This window comes from Arachis ipaensis, chromosome B3, assembly GCF_059453495.1.
Source record: "Arachis ipaensis isolate K30076 ecotype BB chromosome B3, ASM5945349v1, whole genome shotgun sequence".
In the NCBI taxonomy this organism is placed as follows: Eukaryota; Viridiplantae; Streptophyta; class Magnoliopsida; order Fabales; family Fabaceae; genus Arachis; species Arachis ipaensis.
Window position 1 is genome coordinate 16,993,745 of NC_142438.1, and position 23,971 is coordinate 17,017,715.

The 23,971-nt window shown below is 29.7% G+C and overlaps 2 protein-coding genes and 1 pseudogene across 12 annotated transcripts in view; 1 reads left to right on the forward strand and 2 right to left on the reverse strand.

The window, feature by feature from the left end:
- Positions 1 to 507: 507 nt before the first annotated feature.
- Positions 508 to 23,964, reverse strand: LOC107629980 (pentatricopeptide repeat-containing protein At1g73710 pseudogene; annotated as a pseudogene). 10 transcript variants are annotated; one of them, XR_015907697.1, is made up of 7 exons: positions 20,893 to 23,964; positions 20,593 to 20,692; positions 20,424 to 20,497; positions 19,400 to 19,706; positions 19,174 to 19,279; positions 18,484 to 19,100; positions 508 to 1,407 (listed from the first exon to the last, which is right to left on the reverse strand). The product of XR_015907697.1 is annotated as a pentatricopeptide repeat-containing protein At1g73710 pseudogene, transcript variant X8 (transcript). The 10 variants fall into 10 exon arrangements; XR_015907694.1 differs by having other exon boundaries at positions 20,593 to 20,731; XR_015907696.1 differs by having other exon boundaries at positions 20,876 to 23,964.
- Positions 508 to 23,971, reverse strand: part of LOC148569930 (pentatricopeptide repeat-containing protein At1g73710-like) — a 77,179-nt gene continuing 53,715 nt past the window's right edge. The window contains exons 9-11 of the mRNA XM_088510082.1: positions 19,174 to 19,279; positions 18,484 to 19,100; positions 508 to 1,407 (exon numbers count right to left, since the gene is read on the reverse strand). The gene's annotated coding sequence lies outside the window, so the exon portion shown is untranslated. The remainder of the gene's footprint in view (positions 1,408 to 18,483; positions 19,101 to 19,173; positions 19,280 to 23,971) is intronic.
- LOC148569931 (uncharacterized) lies at positions 18,440 to 19,138 on the forward strand. Its single transcript, XM_088506738.1, has one exon. It carries the CDS (start codon positions 18,440 to 18,442, stop codon positions 19,136 to 19,138), a length of 699 nt encoding a protein of 232 aa, XP_088362864.1.

Sequence of the window (23,971 nt, forward strand, 5' to 3'; positions counted from 1 at the left end):
TGCAGAAAGCACTTCATTCTTTGTCTTGTGGGAACTTTCCATTTTGCTTTCAATCCTATGGAATTGTAGAAGTTTTTTTCTGAATGAGAAAGTAATTATGAACTTATGGCATGATACTGTTGCAACTTAAAACACTTGTTGCTATTGTATATCTCAATTCTCTAATGAATTTAAATTGTTCAAATGATATACTGAACTAGTGAATATAGATTATCAGTCTAACAAAATTATAAGCAAGTGAATGGTTCTTACAAAAATTGAGCTCCAAGGGGAAATTGAGATCTGAAGTTTAGAAATGCATCCTCACTGCATGGAATTGAGAGACCTCTATTTGGATTATCATAACTGAATTCTTCCTTGTTGCTCCACATAAAACACAATATATTTGTATGAGGAGATGCAAGATGATTTGTGCTGTTTGAGTACATATACTGCATATAGTTACTAATGGCTTCCTTGAGAAATAATATTTGATAAGATGGGGTCTACCGTAATATGTACAAGGGATCACAAGAAATCACATGGTATTGATAGAAATCTTTATAAATACACAAGTGAAACCTAGTTCTTGCTCTTGCAATGTACTGTGTATATCTCTTCCATTAGTTGGTAACATCTCACATGTGTCTTGGGTGCTAATAATGAAATCAATAAATGATGATCAAGATTCAGGACCTTATCTATGGGTTTGTTTATCAAAGTATTTATATAAACTTCACCTTTCAAGGGCAACATAATGTGGAACTTTCAAACTATGGGAAACATGATGCAACATTAGACTTAGTTTGCATAGATGCCTCTTAAGTCCATTTATCTATAGCTTTCAACTTCATAATAATTCATCTCACAGAAATATACTAGTTGGCTGTTACACCTTAACATGTAGGAGGCTATGATCTATTATTGGCCATTGTTTGAGACTCTAAAACAGCATCACGTGATTTCATATGCATGACCCCATCTTTTAACCCCCTTCAACAATCATTTCTCTTGCCTTCAAAAACAACACAACACAACTCCCTGACAATCTGAAGATCAATACTTGAACACCTTCTTCTTAAGAGAGCTTTCCCTTGCTCTTTCCATTCCCTACATACTACAAGAAAAATGGGGAAAGGCATCATTCTCAGCTAAGCAAGCAATTTCAAAATCTGTACAAGTCCCAAAGGGTTATCTTGCAGTGTATGTCGGAGATAATCAAAAGTGTTATGTGATTCCTATTTCATATTTGAACCAAGCTTCATTCTAAGAGTTGAGTGAAGTTGAGGAAGAGTTTGGATATGATCATCTCATGGGAGGTGGATATCATCTCATCCCATGGGAGGTCTCAATTCCTTGCAGTGAACATGTATTCCACCAACTCGCATCTCCCTTGAGTTGAGATTGATGAAGAATCTCAAAATGAAACTGATTAACATAGATTAGCATACATGTTATAACAGATTAGTATAGAGAATTAGAATGACAAATTCAAAGAGTCTGTGTTCTATACCCTTTTTTTTTGTGTAACACAAATTGACAATGAATTCAATTACTCATATCTATGACATCTTTCAATTCTCGAAGCAAGTAACAGCCTATATATATTGCATGAGAAAAACCAGATTCCAGTGTGAATGAATTTCAAGCATGAGAAAAACCAGATTTGATAAATTTCATATTGTGCTAATGGAGAAAGAAAACTCTATTGTGGAACCAGGAGATCCTTCACCATTTCAACTTCATATCATCAATTATACCATCAAACTTTAATATTCTAGAGTAAAAAATAACAGATGACATCATTTCACAACGTAAGTGTCAAGCATACCATCATATCCAATTTTATAGACTCATAGAGACTAATATCCTTCATCACAATTCAAGTTCACAAGGCCACATATATTATTACATCTCAATATTGTTGGATAGAAAAAGCCAGATATATCATACATCGCCACAATTTGATTTTGTAGTCATATAGGACAAACATATTACTCTTCCACACATTTCATTTTTCTAGGCTCACAAGAATAATGAACATGATCTCACAATTTTACCATCAAAACAAATCATTGCACAATTATTTTCAACGGACAAAATTTTAATTTGATGTACTAGTAAGTGAACAGAAAAAACATTACAAAAGAATTGAAATGACTCTGCAACTAAGTTGTCATGCTGTAAAAGTCCATCACAAATTGATAATGAATTCAATCACTCAATTATTTTCTGTTTATATATAACATCTTTCAATTCTTGAGCAGCTTATATATGCAAAGTTACTTGTAATGAGAAAAGCCAGATTTCACGGTTCAATATTCTAATAAATTTCAAAACATGAACAAGAACACATCAGAGAAAGAAAACTCTATTTTGGAGCCAAGAGATCCCTCGCCGCATTTCAACAACATTGGGGCCAAAAGATCTTTCACCATATTTCAACGTCATAAGGTCAATTAAACCATCAAACTTCAATGTTCATGGGTCAAACAAGCCCAATAACATATACCATCAAACTTCATCATATCCGATTTTTTTGGGTCATAGGGACCCTTCATCACAATTTCATTTCGTAGAGCCACACATCATTGTATCCGATTTTATCGGGTCATAGGGACTAAGATCCTTCATCACAATTCAACCTCACAAGGGCACATATATCATCATGTACGAACTAAGATCCTTCGTCACAATCCAATCTCGCAGGGCCACATATATCATCATTCCAATTTTATCGGGTCATAGGAACTAAGATCCTTCATCATAGGGTCACATATGTCATTACTTTTCAATATGATTGGACAGAAAAAGCCAACTAAATTACCCTTCCCACATTTCAGTTTTCTAGGATCATAAGCATCATCAACATTATCACACAATTTTTCCATCAACAAATCATTACACAACTTTTTCAAGGGACATCTCTTATTTGATCCACATAGTACTAAAAATCATCGCAAAAGAATTGAAACAACTCTGCAACTAAGTTTGTCATGATGTAAAAGTCAATCCTATATCATTCTGCAACAAATTCATTTCCCAAACGCTCAAACATACATTGTGCAAGGTAGAATTAAAATAAATTCAAAGTCCAGAGTCGCATCCAAATCATAAAAATAACAGAGAAAACAGCCCATGCCTAGAAGTATCAAATGGCAAAACTCAAATGTCCTTAATAACAGAAAAATAGTTGGGGAAATAAAGAAAAACCAACCTTTCCAAAACTAACTCATGATCCCCAAGATAATAAAAAATAACAGCAATAATCAAAAGCAAACCTTTTTCTTTTTTGGACATGAATATATTCCATAAGAGCAATGATTTGCACACAAAATTTTGTAAAACACAAATTGACAATGAATTCAGTCACTCAATTATTTTCTGTTTTGTCTAACATTGTCGACAAAATAATTATCTCATCTTTCAACGCTTGAGCAGCTTATGCAAAGCTACTTGCGGTAAAAAAAATCATATTTTACTGTTCACTGTTTTGATAAATTTCAAAGCATGAACAAGAAACATCAGAGAAAAAAAACAGTATTTTGGAGACGAGATCCTTCACCACATTTGGAGCCAGAAACCCTTCGCCAAATTTTAAGGTCATAGGGTCAACTTTACTATCAAACTTCAATATTCATGGGTAAAAAAAAAGCCAAATAACATCATTTTGCAACATAAGGGTCAATCATAGGGATTATACTCGGGTTATAGGGACTAAGATCCTTCACCCCAATTCAATTTCATAGGGCCACACATCATTGTATCCGATATTTTCGGGTCGGGTCATAGCGACTAAGATCCTTTGCCACAATCCAATGTCATAGGGCCACGCATCATTATATCTGAGTTTTTCGGGTCATATGGACTATGATCCTTCATCACAATTCAATTTCATAGGACCACGGATTATTGTATCCGATTTTCTTGAGTCATAGGGACTAAGATACTTTGCCACAGTTCAATTTCGTAGGGCCACGCATATCATCTTATCCAATTCTATCACATCATAAGGACTAAAATCCTTCATCAAAATGATTTTATCGGGTCATAAGGACTAAAATCCTTCATCACAATTCATAGAGCCACATATGTTACGTTTCAATATAATTGGACAGAAAAAGCCAACTATATCACCCTTCCACCCATTTCAGTTTTCTAGGATCATAAGCATCATGGACATTATCACACAATTTTATCATCAACAAATCATTACCCAACTTTTCGAGGGACATGTTATATGATCCACATAGTAAAAAAAATCATCGCAAAAGAATTGAAAAAATTCTGCAACTAAGTTTGTCATGCTGTAAAAGTCAATCATATATCATTGTGACAAATTCTTTTTCCAAAAGCCTCAAACGTACATTATGCAAGGTAGAATTGAAATAGATTCAAATTCCAGAGGAGAGAAAACAGTGCATCCAAGAACTATCAAATGGAAAAACTCAATTGTCCGTAATTCAATCACAGAAAAACCAACTTGTCCAAAACCAATTCATTCCCAAGATAATCAAGAAGTAACAACATAGTAAAAAAGCAAACCCTTTTTCTTTTCTTGCACAAAAAAAGCCATCTTTATAATGGATTCTGACGTTGAGCACCAAAATGCAAAAGATTTTCTGGGGAGGGGAAAGAGAGAAGACCCAGGGGGGGGGGAGAGAGACATCTTTACAAAGAGAACCAACAGAAAAAAAAAAAGGGGGAATCATCCCCATTACCGAAACGTGCAGATAATAAAGTTTCTTCACTCACCATTGTTGATTCATACATCCTTTAAAACCCTAATCAATCAGATTTTGCAAAAGCACCAACAATTTCCCTCGCATTTACCGTAGAAATTTTGTTAAACCGAGCCTCCGAATAGAGCCTTTATCCCATTACTCCACTCCCATTATTCAAAGTTTTCAAAGTTATAGCAGCGAAAGAAAGAACCCAGCAATTGGGAAAGAAGAAGAGAAAATAAAGAACAATAGTACCAGAGAAAACCAAATTTAAGAGGAACAAGAACCGCTTATTGGAAAATCACAACCAATGTAGGAAGTGCAATTGAGGAGTGAAGTTGAGAAGAGTTTCGCATTCTTATATAGATTGTCAGTGGCGGTGTTTTAGGTTTAGTGGACTGTGTTTAGAAATTTAATAATTACAATTATAATTTTTTAATCCTTTCTAATCCTTTTTTTTTAGTAGGCCAATGACTAATTGACTTATGCATTTATTTAATTACCGGAAGCTCTTTTTCTTTTTTTTTTTTCATTTCTTTTGAAGTTATTTACTATCACAATTAATTAATTAATTAGTGTATGTTTTCGTGTAAGGGACAGCATAATAAATAAAATTATATAAAGTTTTTTATTAAAAATTTAAACGAAAAATATATAGTAATTATTATTATAAATATTTTATAACTTAGAAATATTTAAAATAATTAGTATTTTTTAATCAATTTGAGTTAGTTGAACTATTATCTTATTTGTTTGTTTAAATAAATATTTGGAGTTTGAATTTTATTTTGTGTATAGTAATTCATTGGCTAGCAGTTGATCCTTAATGAATAGAATATCAACACGTGATGGATTAGTTCTCGACTTGCGGAGTTAGAAAATCCATAAAAAGAAATAGTATTTGTCTTTAAAGCAAAATAATTTCTCATTGATAACAATATTGAAATTTACTTGGGACAATTTTATTTATTGGTATTGTATTCATTTTTTAAGTCAAAACAATTATATTTTATTATATAATTTTCAAGTTTTCAAACTTATAGATTTATGTTGTTACAAAAGCTATTAGATTGATTAATATTTTTTTGTAATATTACGAGAACATTACCGTTGAGTATTAGTTAGTGTGAAAAAAATTCAATAACAACTTTTGTTATTCAATATATAATTCATTTTCTTGAAAAATAAATTAATATTTTCTAAATTGGTAAATACATTCTCTTTTAATTCTTACAACATTTTATTTGACAATATTTGCCATTAAAAAATAACAAATGACCACACTATCCTACAATATGATGTATAAAGTAATTTTTTATTTTAAAATTAATTATGGTTAGTGAAATAAAATTCAAAATCATTTTTTTATTTTCTTACCCAAATTTGAATTTAGAATTAATTAACAATTATCTTTTTTTTAATTTCAATAACAAAATAAGATTAGTTAGGTGCAAAATATTAGAATTTAATGATTTAGATTATTTAAATTTTAATTACCAAAAATTAAGTTAAAAATTAATTATAACTTAATAATCAATAATATATATTAGTATGTAAATAAAAATATCTAATATATTAATTATTTATTTTTTTGACAGGTCTAATGTATAATTTATTGAGAGTTGATTTATTCTTAAATTTTTTTTATAAACTTTGTAGTATGTGAAAATAGTAATCTTATTTTTTATTATTATTTAAAAAATTATTCACAATTTTTTAAAATTATATAATTAACTTATGATTATTTTTCTACTAAAAAATATTAATTTATACTATTTATATATTTTTTTAATACTAATAAGTAAGTAAATATTTGTACTATTATATTTATTATCCTAGATAATGACTTAAATTACTTATTTTGTATATTAAATAAAATAAATAATATCTTGTATCGTAAATTTATTAAATATTAAGAAAAAAAATTATGCAATAAATCATATAAATAGTCAATATAAAAAAAATTATTTATCATATATAATAATTTTTTATACATGTAGTGTCATGTATATATTAGAATTATTTGTTTTAATTATGTGAGTGATTATGGTTATTTTTATTTTTTCGTTATATTAGTAAATAATATTTAAAACTAAAAGAAAAAAAATACTTAAAAATTTTTCTTAATTTCAATAAAAAATTATCTTGTAAATATATCAAACTTTTGCGTATACTAAATGTTATAATATTTAATTGTATAATATTTGTTATAATATTGACTCAAAAAAAGCAAGATCAACCTAAACACATTGTTAGGGTCCTAAATTCAACTTAGGTTTATTACCTTAAGGTCCAATGTAAATGAAGTCCACGTATCCCCTTTCAAATCGACTTAGATTGAATCTATGTTGTTAGTTAGGTATGGTCATGGGTACTCAAAAAGAGCATAGCGGGCTCCTTTTCCATCCTTTACTCCCGTTAAAAAAGATGCCTCTATCCCCTCTTCATCTTTGCAAGTCCCTGTTTTATTTTCTCCTCGAAAAATGCAAATTTTTTCAAGTATTTATAGATATTCTTTGGACTTTTTGAAAAAACAAAAGACATTATAATAATGTGTAAGTTAATTTAAATTTTTTTAATAACCATATTTGTTCGATAAATTATGATAACAAATATGCATTGAATATATTTTGAATATAATATATGTTTTATTATTTTGTATAGAACAATATTAGTTTTAATTTTTATATTTTTTATTATTGAGTATTAAAAATAAACAGTATTTATATTATTAGTATTTTTTTTACTTTCCTCAACTCTAAGTATGATTAGACCTAAAAATTCGTCCACCCCATTAGAAACAAATGTAATCTAATTAGTTTTTTTAGGGTTAAGTATATTTTTGTCCCTAAGGTAGGGGCTGAAAATTTTTTTCGTTCCCAACATTTTTTTTGCTTACAAAATCGTCCTTAAGATTTAACTTAATTTTAAAATCGTCTTTTTTACCATAATTTTAATTTTTATTACTAAATTATCACTAATTAAAAAATATAAAAGAAAAAAGAAAAAAAAAAGAAAACGAGTTAAAGGGCTAGGGAAGGGAATCACGGTGGGGGGTTTCAGGGAAGAAGAGGGGGAAGGGAAGGTGGGAAAGAGAAGGGGAACGGAATCTCTTACCGCTGCTCCTCGTCGTTCGCTCCTCGCCGCTGCTCCTCATCGTTTGGTCCTCGCCACTGCTTATCGATCTGTGAGGGTGGACGTCGCGCGCTACTCGCCATTTTGCTTCTCCTCCTCGCTTGGTCGCCGGTCGTCACTGCTCCTCGCCGGTCGCCGCTGCTCCTCGTCCTCCTCGCTGGTCACTCGCCACTGTTGTTGTTCTTCTGCTTCTGGTTCTATTATGTTGTTGATTCTAATTCCATTTTGCTTCTGCTTCTATTTCTATTATGTTGTTGATTTCTGATTATGATTCTTTTATATTGTTGTTTTTGGTTGCTTCTGCTTCTGCTTCTTCTGCTTCTGGTTGATTACATTGTTTCATTGTTGTTGTTGCTACTCTTCTGCTTCTGCTTTTGGTTTATTACATTATTTCATTATACAGATTTGTTGATCTATTATCCATTTTTTTTAATGTTTATTACATTATTTTATTGTTGTTGCTTCTTGTTCTGTTTCTGCTTCTACTTCTGCTTCTGGTTGATTTTGGGGAAGAAGGAGAATGGTATTTTAGTCCGAAGAACGATTTTAAAACTAAGTTAAACCTTAGTGACAATTTTGTAAGCAAAAAAAAGGTTGGGGACGAAAAAAATTTTCAACCCCTATCTTAGGAACAAAAATCGTACTTAACCCCTTTTTTTATAGTGCTATACATTGGCATAATCATAGGAGAATTAACTTTAGCGAGTTAACGATAGTGTTTAGTCACTACAAGAGTATTTTTACACAAAATTAATAATCAATCATGTATGCCTTCTGATGAAAATAATATATTCAACATAGATGTTTGTTAGGTAAAAAATAAAATATTGACAAAGAAAATTCGTTACAATGGGTATATTCATTTAATAAATATTCTTCTATCCAATAATATAAAAAGTAGACTATCCACACTAAATTACTACAAGTCCAACTCTCATCAATAGTAGTAGAATGTCTAAATTGGGACATTTTCGAACTATAGTCCGTCAAACAAATAATCAATGAAATATTCATACATGCATTCTCATTTTGAGTATATTTATACATAAAAAAAAATTAACATCAAAGAAAAAAAAGGCAAAAAAGAAGAGTTAAAATAGAAAGAGCGATAAACATGATGCTTCTTATAATTTTGTTTGGCCATATATATATAAAAGACCAGAAAACCATTATTATCTAACAAAATTAATTTGTATTTATTACATTAATTTTGAATAAATAAAAAATTATCTTATTTTAATTTAGTTGTTAATTCACATAATTTAAATTTGGCTCAATACCAAGATTCAAAAACCCGATAGGATCAGTCGAACTAGGAACCTTTGACTACACTGATTCAGGTAACAGCAAAAATCATCGCTTCAAAAAACTGTTAAACTGGCAAAACCAAATCTTGGTATTGAGACAAATTCAAATCATATGAATTAAAGATTAAACTAAAATAAGATGATTTCTTACTTATTCAAATTAAATGCAATAAATCTAAATTAATTTTGTTAGATAATCATGGTCTTCTAGTCTACTATAGATAGATGATCACACAAAATTATAAGAATCATCATTTTTATCGCTCTTAGCTTGTTATTTCAACTCTTCTTTTCTTTCTTTCTTTTTTCTTTATGTATAATTTCTTTTATGTATAAATATACTCAAAATGAGAAGGCACAGATGAATGTTTCATTGATTGTTTGTTTAACAAATACTATAATCCGAAAATATCTCAATCTAGATATTCTAACACTATCGATGAAAGTTAAACCTGAAGTAATTCAAGGTGGTCAATGTATTTTTTATAGTATTGGATAGAAGAATATTTGTTAAAATAAATATACCTATTATAATGAAAATTTTTCTCAATTGTTAGATTTTTATGTCAATTTTGTGAATTCTTTGAAGGTACAAGACAATAAAATAAGTTGACTTTAATATCATTAGAAGTTAAATTTAATTGTTCAAGTAAGCACCACTAATTATGTTAATAAAGTAATTTTGTATTAATAATGGAATTTACATTTTAATTTTCTCGAGTAAATTTATTTTAAAATGTAGGAATTAGACTCAATTACGCTAAAATTTTAAAGGTAATATAGAATTTCACAACAAAATTAACCTTCATTAAGGAAATAAATTTATTTATGACTTTTTCCTAATTATAAATAATAACAAGACTTAGAAAAAAATTAATGTCATCATTCTTATTAACTAAATTATAATATTAGGTAGTTGATAGTTTTATAAGCGAAAATTATTAAGTAATAATGTAAAAATTAACAACGAACAAGCAATAAAGATTCATAAAATTTATATTATATATTACTAATTTTATAATTAAAATATGTCACATATTATATTATCATCTATTCTATTTATTATCTATTCTATTATATAAAAATCAAGTTTCTGTGCACTTAATGATGGAGCTAATGTGACATGCTTCTAAGAGTGTTTAGCAATTTATTTCTTTTAACTCATTAAATACAATTTATTACGATAAATTAACTATATCAACTAATTGATTTGATTAGATATTTAAATATTATATAATTTATTATAATTTATATCAATTTGATTTAGTAATATTTTCTAATTTATTTCTTTTAATGTTCTGTTAGTATTATTTATTTATTTTTAATTTATTAAACCAAATTCATAATACTAATTATCTGTATTAATTAATCAATTTGATTAATTTATTGATCATTAAAATAATAAATCTATGAATAAAATAAACAACTGAGATATTTTTTTATTAATAATTAAATCAAATCAAATCATATATATTGAACTAAATTCAAATAATGTGAATTAAGGGTTAAACTAAAATAAGATATTTTTTTACTTATTCAAATTGAATGCAATAAATACAAATTAATTTTTTTAAATAATCATGGCCTTCTAGTCTTCTATATATAGATAGCCACACAAAATTATAAAAATAATTATTTTTATCGTTTTTCCTATTTCAACTCTTCTTTTCTTTTATTTTTTTTATGTATAAATGTACTTAAAATTAGAAGGTATGGATGTTGGATGAGCGTTTCATTAATTGTTTGGTTGATGAATACTATAGCCCGAAAATGTCTCAATTTAAGAATTTTACTGCTACCGATGAAAGTTGAACCTGTAGTAATTTAGGGTGACCATGATCATTTTTATAGTATTGGATAAAAGAATATTTGTTAAAATGAATATATCAATTGTAATTAATTTTTTTTTGCCAATCTATTATCTTTTGCCTAACAAATAATATCCATGTTAAATATATTATTTTCATCAGAAAGCCACACATAATTGATTGATAATTCTATGTATAAAAATACTTCTGTGGTAACTAAACACAGTATTATTAATTTGCTAAAGTTAATTCTCCTATGATTATACCAATGTATAGTATTATTAGATAAAAACTTATTAGATTACATTTCTAATGAGGTGAGTGAGCTTTTAGGCCTAATCACGATTAGAATTAAGGAAGGTTAAAAAATGCTAATAATACGAATATTTTTTATTTTTAATACCCAATAATAAATATATAAATTAAAACTAATATTGTTCGTACAAGATAATAAAACGTATATTATACTCAAAACATATTTAATCTGTATTAACTATCATTGTTTATTAGTTACGTTATGACAAATCTGGTTATTAAAAAAATTAAAATTAACTTAAATATACACAATATTATTCCATGCGTTTTATTTTTATTTTATCATCATAAGTCATATATATTATAAGAGAACCTCATCTTTTTACCAACTATTCTTCCATTCATTAGTTTTTACAAAGAAAAAGATGGATGATTTTGTTATTTTTAGTTTTTTGATGTGTATGAACGACGCATAATAATATTGTGTTTGGCAAGAATATATGAAATTTTAAAAGGTTTAAATATGAGTTTGGTCATTGACGTATTCGTAGATGAATTACAGAATAGATAAAAAGATGATTAATAAAAAAATAAGTAGTTAAAACTTTTTCAATATTAACAGCCTTAGTACATTACTAGCGGTTCAACAGGCATCAGCCGCTTTTCTATTGTTTTTAAGAAATTAATTTTATTTTTTTGTTAATATATTATTTATTTTTCAAATTTATTTGATAAATATTTTTTTATTTTAATATTAATGTGATCTTATTTATATCATATTTTGTTGAAATTAAAATTACTATAAAAAATCTTTAAAATGTTAAATTATGAAAGCACACAATAAAAAGATAATATAAAATTGTCCTAATTTAAAGTTCTAGATAATATACGAAGTAAAATATTCGATAGAGTAGATTTTTATTCTCAATTATGCTTAAATATATAAAGAGTATTTTCAAAATGATAATGCTTCTATTGTATTTTCTTAAAAGTTTTGAATGTCGTCTATTAATTTATAATATTTTTAACTTAATTTTTTCAGCCACTTTTTTATTGAGTTAAAATTATTTTATATTTTTATTTTTAAAATTATAAATTTAATATCAATAATTAAAAATAAATTATAAAAAATAAAATATCTTAAATTATTTAATATCTGTAAAAAATATAAAATAATTAAATTTAAATTGAAAAAATAAGAAAAAATTATATTATTATTATGTATAATAAAATTAAGATAAAAATTTACTAACATTGTCTACAAATTAGTTATTCATATATTAAATTTATTTATTTTTTCAATCTTATTTAATTTAAAATAAATTTAAAAATTTATATTTAAAACACTTTTTATCTTTATGAATAGTTCTAATAGATAAAAAAATATCTCTTTAATCTTATATTAAACATCTTTAATTATTTTTAATTTTATTATTATTTTAAAATTATTAATTTTTATTTAGATTATATCCATTTTTTTATCATTCTTTTTACATGTATAATAACTATTATTGTCTCATCGTCACTTTGCCTTGTTTTATTTTCTTTCCTTATTTTCTTCTTTTATTAACCCCAACTGAAATCAATTACCACCATACCATTGTGATATCTCTCATTTTTGTTCATCACTTTGATTCATTCATAACTATCTATTGTGTTAACTTTTAAGTTGTTAAAAATTTGCTAAAAGAATTATTTTCTTATTTGATTTAGATATCTAGATGTATAACTATTATATAGATATTTATTTTTCATACTTTATCATTTTAAGAAAATATTTAAGATATCAAGCATTCAAAAATTTTGTATAGAATAAATAAATAAAAATAAAAAATCTATAAGTTATTTAATTTTTTTAATATATAGAATAATTAAATTTAAATTAATTTAGGTATAATACTAAAATCATTAAGTTGTTATTATGTGTAACAATGAAAATAAAAATTTATAAATTTATTTATTTCTCAATTTTATTTAATCTAAAGTAGATATAAAATTTATATTTAAATCACTCTTTTCTTTTGCATCATTTTAATGGCTAAAAAACTTTTATTTCTAATAATTTTATATTCAACATTTTAAATTATCTTTAGTTTTATTATTCTTTTAGAATTTTTATTTTTTATTTTTATTATTCTTTTTTCTTACCATTATCTATCTACATATTTATCGTTGGTTCACCGCCACTCTTATATTAGCTTGTTCTCTCTTCTTCTCCTTCTACATTCTCTTCGATCGCAATTAGTTATGACCATATATTAATTCATAATTATTACACTCAAAAATGAATACTAGTTTAAAAATAAAGTAAAAAAAAAAAAGGGTCTTGTAACAATTGTGTGAATCATTTATACTCCTATAAATATAACGAGAGAGTAAACTTAACTTTTACTGTTATGAGTATTTTTTTTATTATTTAATGCACACAAAGTCATATATTTTTATTTATGATAAAAGTTAAAAATTAAAGTTAAATGATATTATTATTTTTTTTGTTTAACAAAATTAAAATAAAGTACAAAAATAAAAATTAAAATTAAAAAAATAAATAGTTCTAAAAAAGGATAATGTCAAATTTTATGTCAGTTATGTATGAGAATGATGATTTATTTTATTATATTTATTTTTATACCAAATAATAAAAAAATTAAATTTTATGTTTGTTTTTTTGTTACTTATTTTACTTATTTATAGTTGTTTTAATTAGACTTTATACTTATTGAGTCATATTTTTTCCTAACAAAAAAATAGTTATGAAGTCATTTTTATGTTTTTATAGGAGGACATTCATTATATCATAATTTTAATAATTAATGTAAATTTTAAAAAATTGAATAAATTTATATTTATTTTGATTACATTCAAGAGTGAATGATATGTATTCTTATAGTCGAGAAATAGACTTAACTTTTTTTATAATAAGTAATTTTTTCAATAATTTAATTTATAAAAAAATCTCATATTTTTATTTATCCTACAAATTAAAAATTAAAATTAATATTCATAATTTTGATTAACAGAATTAAAATAAAATATAAAAATAAATCTTGAATAAAAATAAAAATGCAAAATTTTAAATCCCAAAATATAAAATAGTTAAGAGATAAAAAAATTACTTAAATATAATTTTTTTAAGCCACTCCATGAACTTAGATAAATAAATATTACATGCAAAATGAATCATGATATATTGACACAAAAATTATTGTGTGTAAATTTTTAAAAAAATAATAAACCTCTCTCATTAATAACAATATTGGAACTTAAATTTGAACGCTAATTGATATTATATATTGTGTAGGTACTTAGAGTATATTAAAAGAGTACGCTAATAATTTAAAGAAACAAATTATTCTGTGTAAATTTATTTTTAAGAAAAATTATACTTGTTAGAACTATTTTACTTTTATTCCTTAAAAACATATCCTAATAAAAAAATCTGTAACAATAATTTACATCTAATAGGAATATCTTAATGAGGTTACCGTAAAAAAAATAGGTAGAAATTATTTTATTCAACCTAATTGACGAAAGAATTTTTTTTAATAATAAATCTCTCTTTAAGAGTAATATTGGAACTTAAATTTAGACACCAATTATCATTATATATTGTATAAGTATCAAGAGTATATTAAACTAAAATAGTATGATAATAATTTAAAAAGAAAAAGAGGAATGCTGGGCCAACTTTTGTGATTTGTAGCCATCAAATAGCCATCAATGATGGTTTTAATGGTGTGAGATTGGTGTGAGATTTCATCCAATGGCTTACTTTTCTTTGCTAGTTATATACTGGCTAAAATTTAACAAAGTTGCTGTCCCCTAGACTTTTCCAAAAAAAAATTATTTGTTCTACATTTAATTAAAAAAAAATTACTTTGTTTAAACTATTGTGAAATTGGAACCATTTTTATAATCTTAAGATTGAGAGTGAATAATTTTTTAAATTTTTTTGAAAGTGGAAAGTGAAGTAGTTACATCATTTAGAAAGTGAATACGTGACTGAGTCTGGAATTTTAAATTATAAAAACGATGGTAGAATAGAAAAAGAATTGGATACTAAACCTTCCGTATTTCCATTATATATTGTTATAGATTGGTACAGCTCATTATATATATATTGGTATAGATTTTATTAAAAAGTACTCCTTTATACGTAATTTTTTTATTAAATATACACATAAAAAAATTTACTTTAATAGACATACGTAATTAAAATTTAAGTACTATAATAAGTAAATTTAAGTACTATAATAAAAATTAGTGTTTCTTTTTTTTTAGTAGTATTCTTAACATAAGTAATTTTAATATTATTTCTTTTATACACATATTAAGTTTTATTTTATCTGAAATAAAATGAATCAGATTTAAATTCTATCATGGGGTAAAGTCAATTTTTTTTATTAAAAAAATAAAAAGAATTGATAGTGAACACCAGTTTGATTTTAATTACTTTTATAATTGAAAGTGGAGAAGTTACGTAACTCTCTCGTGAGTTAACGAAAAATTTACAAAACTGAATATTAATTTATAAAAATAAGGATAAAATAAAAAAATAGATTTGGATACCAAAACTCTGACCTTAAAGGAGATCAACAACAAAAAGAGAGGGAGATTAAGGAAAAAATTTCTCAGCTTTGGAGACAAGAAGAGAAATATTGGGGACAAAGGTCCAGGCTTAAATGGCTGAGATGGGGAGATAAAAATACAGCTTTTTTTTCATGCTACAACCATTCAGAGAAGGGATAGAAATAGAGTTGAAAGGTTGAAGAACAGTTCTGAGGAATGGATTCATGGAAAATCACTTTAGGGAACTGTTCACCACGGTGGGGAAAAGAAATTTTGAAAAGTGCATTAAAGGAATACCCAAAAAGGTTACAGATGAGATGAATGAAGAACTAAACAAGGAGATAAATATGCAAGAAGTTAAGGAGGCCGTGTTTAGCATGGGGAGTTTAAAGGCTCCGGGACCAGATGGTTTAAATGGTCTATTTTATCAGAAATATTGGCACATTATTCAGGAGGATGTTTTAGCAGTGGTGCAGAATTTTTTTGATGATGGGACTATTCCAAAAGATATTAATGAAACCATAGTGGTTCTCATACCTAAGGTGGATAATCCGGAAAATTTGAATCGTCTTAGACCGATAAGTTGTTGCAATTTTATTTATAAGATAATATCTAGAATTTTAGTAATCAGGTTGAAAAGGATTTTGGACATTATTGTGTCTCCAATTCAAAGTGCTTTTGTGGGAGGGAGAATGATACAGGATAATATCGTTATTGTTCAGGAAGCGTTTCATAAAATTGGAAAGAAAGGAAGAGAGGGGATGGAAGATTTAGCAATAAAATTGGATATGAATAAGGCATATGATAGGCTTGAATGGGACTTTTTGGAAGAGGTATTAAAGGCCTTTGGATTTTGTCAAAAATGGGTGAAGATGATGATGAGTTGTGTTACAGGAGCTAACTATAGGTTTAAGGTGAATGGTAAACTAACAAAAAAAAATCAAACCAGTAAACTAACAAAAAAAATCAAACCACAGAGGGGATTAAGGCAAGGGGATCCGCTTTCACCCTATTTGTTCATTATTGCGGCTGAAGTTTTTACTATCTTGATGAATAGAGCAGAGAGAGAAGGAGATATTACTGGTATGAAATTAGCTCCAAATGCTCCAAATTTAACCCATCTTTTGTTTGCTGATGATTGTATCATTTTCTCGAAAGCTAGAGAGGAGGATATATATCAACTTATTCAAATCTTAAATGTTTACACGGAAGCCTCCGGTCAAAGAATAAATTTGGATAAATCCGGAATAATATTTGGGAATCATGTTTCTATAAATACAAGAGTACAGATTGAAGAAATTCTTGGAATATCTACTTGGGATAATCCAGGAAAATATTTGGGCCTGCCTGCGAAATGGGGAAGATCTAAGATGAAAGCGCTAGAATGGATAGAGGATAAAGTTAATAAAAAAATTGAGGGATGGAAAGAGAAACTCCTTAATCAAGCTGGGAAAGAAATCCTAATTAAAGCAGTGATTCAGGCTATACCTTCATACGTCATGAATGTGGTGAAGCTGCCAAAGAGTTTTTGCAAGAAATTAGAAGGCAAAATAGCAAAATTTTGGTGGGCTGGATCAGGGAAGGAGAGAGGAACACATTGGATAAGTTGGAAAAGAATGACTAAAAGTAAGAAGGATGGAGGGTTGGGATTTAGAAATTTAGAGAATCAAAATATAGCATATTTGGCTAAGCAGGCATGGAGACTTGTAAAGAATCCTGAGGCAATATGGGCAAAAATTTTAAAAGAAATGTATTTTCCGGATGGAAATTTTTGGGAGGCAAAGGAAAAAAATGGAGACTCTTGGGTTTGGAGAAGTTTAGTGGAAGGGAAAGACTTTATTAGAAGGAATGGAAGATGGAGCATTGGAGATGGAAGTAATATTGATATATGGAAAGACAATTGGATTATCGAAGGTGGGAGTATAAAGAATTACTGGGATAATAGGATATCAATGGTTAAAGACTTATTGGTGGAAGGGGGAGGATGGAATGAAGAGTTATTACGACAGGTGTTTCCTCCTAATATAAAAGATAAGATCCTAAGCACACCTATAAGTCTCATTAATAAGGAAGACTGTTTCTTCTGGCCACATAGATTAGATGGAAATTATACTATAAAATCAGGATACTACATTGCCAAATATGAAGAGAGAGTTGGTGAGGATAATTGGGCATCCTCCAGTGATAATTTCAAGGAAGTATGGAGTGAGATATGGAAGATGCAAATACCGAATAAAATAAAAATCTTCTTATGGAAGGCCTCACACAATATTATTGCAGTTAATTATAATCTTTGGAAAAGAAAAATTACTAACAGTCCAATATGCAGGATATGCAGGAATGGTGAAGAATCAGTGGAGCATGCTATCCTATTATGTCCATGGACAAGACCTACTTGGTTTGGAGCACAGATTCAGGCAATACCGACGGATAATTCAATTCGAACATTTGGTCAATGGTTGCTGGAAACAATCAATAGAATAAAACAGGAAGGCAAAAAATGCAGGAACAACGGATAGGAAGTTTAGGATTCATGTGCTGGGCTATTTGGAAACAAAGGAATAATCATATTTTTCAAGGAGAAGAAATCAGTCCAAACAGAACAATTCAAGCAGCAAAGACAATGCAAACTGAATTTTTATCAGCAATCGAACAGGCAAAAATGAAGCACAAAGGAGCAGAAAATAGAAGGATGAGAAATATTACCTGGAGGGCTCCACCAAGGGATTGGTTGAAAATCAATGTGGATGCAAGCTTCAGAAAATCTAACAGGAAGGGAGCAATTGCAACGGTCCTTAGAGATTGGCAAGGAAAATTTATCACAGGATCAGCAACAGAAATCAGGGCTTTCTCCAGTCTTGAAGCTGAAGCATTAGCACTCAGGGAAGCATTGATAATGGCAAAAAATTTGCAGTTGGGAAAAGTTTTAATAGAGTCAGATAATTTACAATTAATACAATCAATAAAGTCAAATTCTCAGATAGGTGAAATACTAGCTTATTTAAAGGACATAGCACATCTTTTGAAAGATTTACCGGATGTCGGGATAACCTGGACTCCAAGGGAGGGAAATCATTTAGCGCATCTCATAGCAACACAAAGAGCTACAGGTATACTTTCAAGCAATTGGTCAGTGAAATTACCAGCGACAATTGAAACCCAATTGAGAAGAGAAGCAGAAAAAGTTAGAAGAATTGGAAGAAGGCCTACACATCACGAAGGTGCAATCGAGCAAAAGGGAGACCAGATGTTAACGGTACCCAATCAGGTGGTCATTGAAGCCCGGGAAGGAACCGGAGGGGAGCAACGGACAGAGGAGCAACCTGCGTTTGAACCAGAAGACAGTCTTAAACAGGTATAAAATCAAAAATGACAAAAATACGGCAAGAAGTTTACATCAGAATTGAGCAATTTAGTAGAGAGGAACTCCCAGTGAGAATTTGTGGGTTCTTTCACCCTTTGCAACAGAGCTTCCATCAGAGGCGCTGCCAGTGGAGGAGACCTGAGCAAACCGGCACAACCATACCATGCATCGAATTCAGATCTCAAAAAAAAAAAAAAAAAAAAAAAAAAGAGAAGAAGAAGGAAAAAGAATGAAAGAAGATGTTGAAGAGAAGAAGACCGGTCTGAAAAGGAAGCCATAGGTGCATAGTTTTCAACTCCTTTTTCATTCAACTTCCACAAGAATTAAGACATTAAGTTACTAGCGTAGTGTAACTGTCTTTGTAAAAAAGGGGATCTGGGTTTGGGATGGGTGGGTTGTAGGGTTTGGGTAGGGTTGAAGGGCTTAGCCCAAGACCAAAAAAAAAAAAAAAAAAAGCTGAGAAAGCTTCATGACTTCATCCCATTCAGGCTTCAGCTATACAATTATCATCCAAATTCAATAGACACAAAGAATTAAATCCTTGAACAATGGAGGATGACATAGGCTGAAAAAAAAATAGAAGGCTTAAAAATTGTGTGTACTTCATACAAATGACAAAAAAGAAAAAAAAAAAAAACAGAGCAATATAAGATTAAACATTAAAGTAAAAACCAAATTACCCTTATTATTTCCATAAAAAAAATTAAAATCAATACACTTCAACATCAATTATGTATCAACTATAAAATAAATAAATTGCATAGCAGATCCAAGGGAGTAAGCTTGATAATAGAATCTACATTCAATACATCATCCACATTCTCAAATATAACTATAATTGCTATCGCAGTATTTCTGTTGAGATTGTCATAATTAACTGTTCCCCAGATGGGAAACATGATAATTAGCTTGCCTTAATAATAATAACTGTTCACCAGATGAGAAACATGATTATTAGCTTGCCTTAATAACAATAACAATAACAATAATGATAATAATAATAATAATAAACTTACACCCCACTACATGTAAAACGACAAACCGTTGAGGAGATGAGCAATAAAGGCAGATAAAATGCTAAAGAAAGAAGAATGTATCAAAAATGCTATTCCCTCCTTTAATGGGCTTCCATTCTGAGACTATGATTTAGAGAAATCTTGCAGTGTAATCGAAATGGTTCAATTTCTAATGTTTTATTCAACTGCTCTCCATAGTTCAGAAATGGGTACTCATGAGAGGATATCTAAGTGTACAGCCGTTAAGATATTTAACAAGAATATACCAGTACTCTGCTTATATTGTTTCCGATAAGATGTAGCTCTTAATAGTTGTCAATGATTGTCTAAGCAATTCAACCTGCCCAGTTAAACAGGAAACATTTAGTGGCTCCTAACTAACATGATTGGAATTTAAGCAGCAGATATAAGTTGGGGAAAGATATAGAAAGGAACCTGCTCCCAATCTACACCAGTGTTATTTAAAACTAGAATACAGATGCTTTCCAGTTTCCGATTTATATGGTGACATTAAGTTGTTAGATAAGCTGAGAACCTGCAAAGCAGGTAACTGTTCAAAAATTTTGCCAACATCCTGCAAAAACATAAATAAAAAAGATACTGAATAATAATTGCTGTCAATCAATATATTTCGCTATACAAAATAAGCAAAAAGAAATTTATATATGATCACTTATATTGTACATACATAAATTTGTCTCCCCTAATATACAACCACCTGTGGATTTAACAGACCTCAAAGAAGCTTTCATCAAAATCAATCACAATCACTTCCATTTTCACTTTCAATTTTGCTCTCAACTTCATTATTTTCTTCCAAGTTGAATGTGATTTTCATCTCTTGGCTAACTAACTCAGCTAGGTCCTTTCTATTGCAAACTTTGTAACCATCTATAATAGCCTTGAACAAAGACTTGCATGGCTTGATCTCTCCGCCTCTTAGTTGGGTAAATATCCGTTTCACGCCTTCAACCATGCCAGCTTTTCCATAACAACCTACCATATTAATCTGAGTCACAATGTCCGGCTCCAAATGCTTATCCTGCATTTTCATGTATGTGTTCAAGGCCTTGTTGATTTCTCCAGCCGAACCGTATGCATAGATTGCTACATTATATGCAAAGGAGTCAAGATCAACCTCGGATTCTATGAATGTCTGAACGGATTTAAGCGCCAAATCGTGCATACCAACTAAAGAATACAAAGCAGTGATCGCAGCTTGTCGCGCATAAGGCTTCCCCTCCTTCAGAGATGACTCCAACTGCACAACTGCTTCAATTGGAAACCCTCCCTTCTTTAATACAGTGAACAACACTTTAAAAGTTCCATCATTTGGCAAAAGCTTCTTAGATATCATATCATGTATTAGTTCACCACACTCATAAAGCTGTCCATGAGTGGCATAACATACCAGTACCTTATTATATGAAACACAATCCCTCAGTAAACCTAAAAGCCTCATCTCCTCCGCGATCTCAATGGCCTCGTCGATCCTTCCCACATCTTTATAAAGAAACATCATTGTCACGTATGAAATCCCGTCTGCCCAGCCCATTTCTCTCAAATTCTCGAAAGCCATCTTGGCTTCGGATACCAATCCGAGATCTGCAAAGAGACTGATCATACTATTGCACGCAACTAAATCAAGACCACCTTCCAAGTTCTGCATCCGTTCATAAATGGCTTTTACTCCTTCCAAGTTCCCAACCTTACAATAAGACTTTAGCAAGGATGTCAACACAACTAAATTGGCAGATAATCCGCATTCTTCCATAATGTTGAAATACCTAAGTGCCTCCTCAAGACTACCGTATTCTGCAAATCCGTTTATTAAAGATCCATACACAACCTCATTTGGTTTTACTCCGGCTCGTAGCATTTCCTGGTACACACTGACAGCATCAGAAAGCTGACTGAGACGAGCATAGCATGCAATAACAGCAGAAAAAGTCTGACAATGCGGCTTAAATGCCATCCCTTGCATTTCAACCATGAGATCTCTTGCCTGATCGACTAAATCAGCACCGGATAACATCTGAATGAGAGAATTATAAGTGCAACCATCAGGCCAAGTTCCATGATTCTTCATTCCCCTGAAGAGAGAAACAGCTTTGTCGTAAAGTTTTCCTTTGCCATACGCTTTGATCAAGACATTGTATTCTATGACATCCCTTCTCTGTCCTGGCACACCTCTTTCCCAATAAAACACATTCTCGGCTTCAAGCCAATGTCCCTTTTCAGCAAAAGCATCCATAATTGCAGCACATATACTTGATGATGGTACACCGTTCATTAGAAATTTCTGAAGCATATCATTTGCTTTGTCAAGGGCTCCTTCATTAACATACATCTTGATGATACTAGGAAGAGAGTGCTCATTGACAGAAACAGAAGATTTCTCCATTTCATCAATCAGAGTTTCCACAGCTTGAACCATATTCTTTGAACATAGCGCACCAAGAAGAGCTCTGTGAGTTACATCATCCGGAAAGAGCCCAACATCTCTAATCCTTCTATAACAACAAAGAGCAGCATCAGTATTCCCCGAATTAGCATACAAGGACAGAAGGATATTGTAAGTTTTCGTATCAGGGGATATACCCTTTTCTTCCATTTTATTAAGCAGAGATTCAGCTTCCAACAAATTACCATGACTTCCACAGATAAAGATCATAGTATTAAAAGTGATTGTATCCATTGCCACTCCGGATTTTAACATATCAGCAAAGACTTCGGCAGCATCCTTTAGCCGTCCAGCCTTGCCATACAAATCTATCAAGGTATTGAAAGTTGAAGTCAACTGGGGTTTCTGGGGACCAATCTCCTTGTTTGATGAATTCAAAATGTTTCTCCCACCCGTCTTAAACAGCTCGGTTGAAAGGAAATGCTTGAAACTAATAGGCATCGATCTAGAACCATTCGTAGCAGTAACTGATAGAGAATCCAAATCAAGATCATCTAACACAACCCTACCATCACACCAATCCTTGTAAAACCTATCTGCCCTAACAAACTCTCCCGCATCCTTCAACACCTTAACAATCGTACTCATTGTAACCTCATCAGGAAAAAAACCCCTCAACCTCATATGCTTAATCCACAGAAGTGCTTCTCTAACAAGACCTGCTTTCCCATACACATCAACAAGCATGCTATAAGTGTTATTAGTAGGCGAAACCCCGTTTTTTGCCATTTCGATCCAGAGAAGCCTCAATTGGTCCCATCTCTGAGCCTTACCAAGAACTCTAAGCACAACATTATAGTGAATCACATTGGGAACATACCCTCTCTGTGACTTAAACCACTCAAAAACCTTAACAACACGCTCCCACCTACCCTGTTCCCTAAGTATAACAGTTATCTCTTTAGGACTAGGATTCTGAGAGAAAGAATCAAGGGTCGCTTCAACATCAACAGAATACTCTAAAGATTTCAAAATTGAAGGTAAATTACCGCCATACGCCTTCTTCTTCTTGCTCTTCCGATCCTTTAGGGATGAAGATAGAGTCTTTGAATGACAATGAATGCGAGGAAAGTGCGATTTTGTAATATGGGTTGGCAAATGGCCCGAATAGTGAGGTTTTGTGAGAACCTTGACAACAAAGTTTGAAGAAATTGAAGAAGATGAAGAAGGAGGACTTACAAAAAATATGTCTGAACATGACATGTTATGCTTTCTTTCAAGTAATAAAGATGGCCGTCTTCGTGAGGGTTTAAGGTGGGAAAACGGCCACAGAAGCAAGATTTTTCGGTGGGGAAGTTCGCCTGCGGGAACTTCATAGTAGAGAACGGTTACATAATTTCATGTATTCAA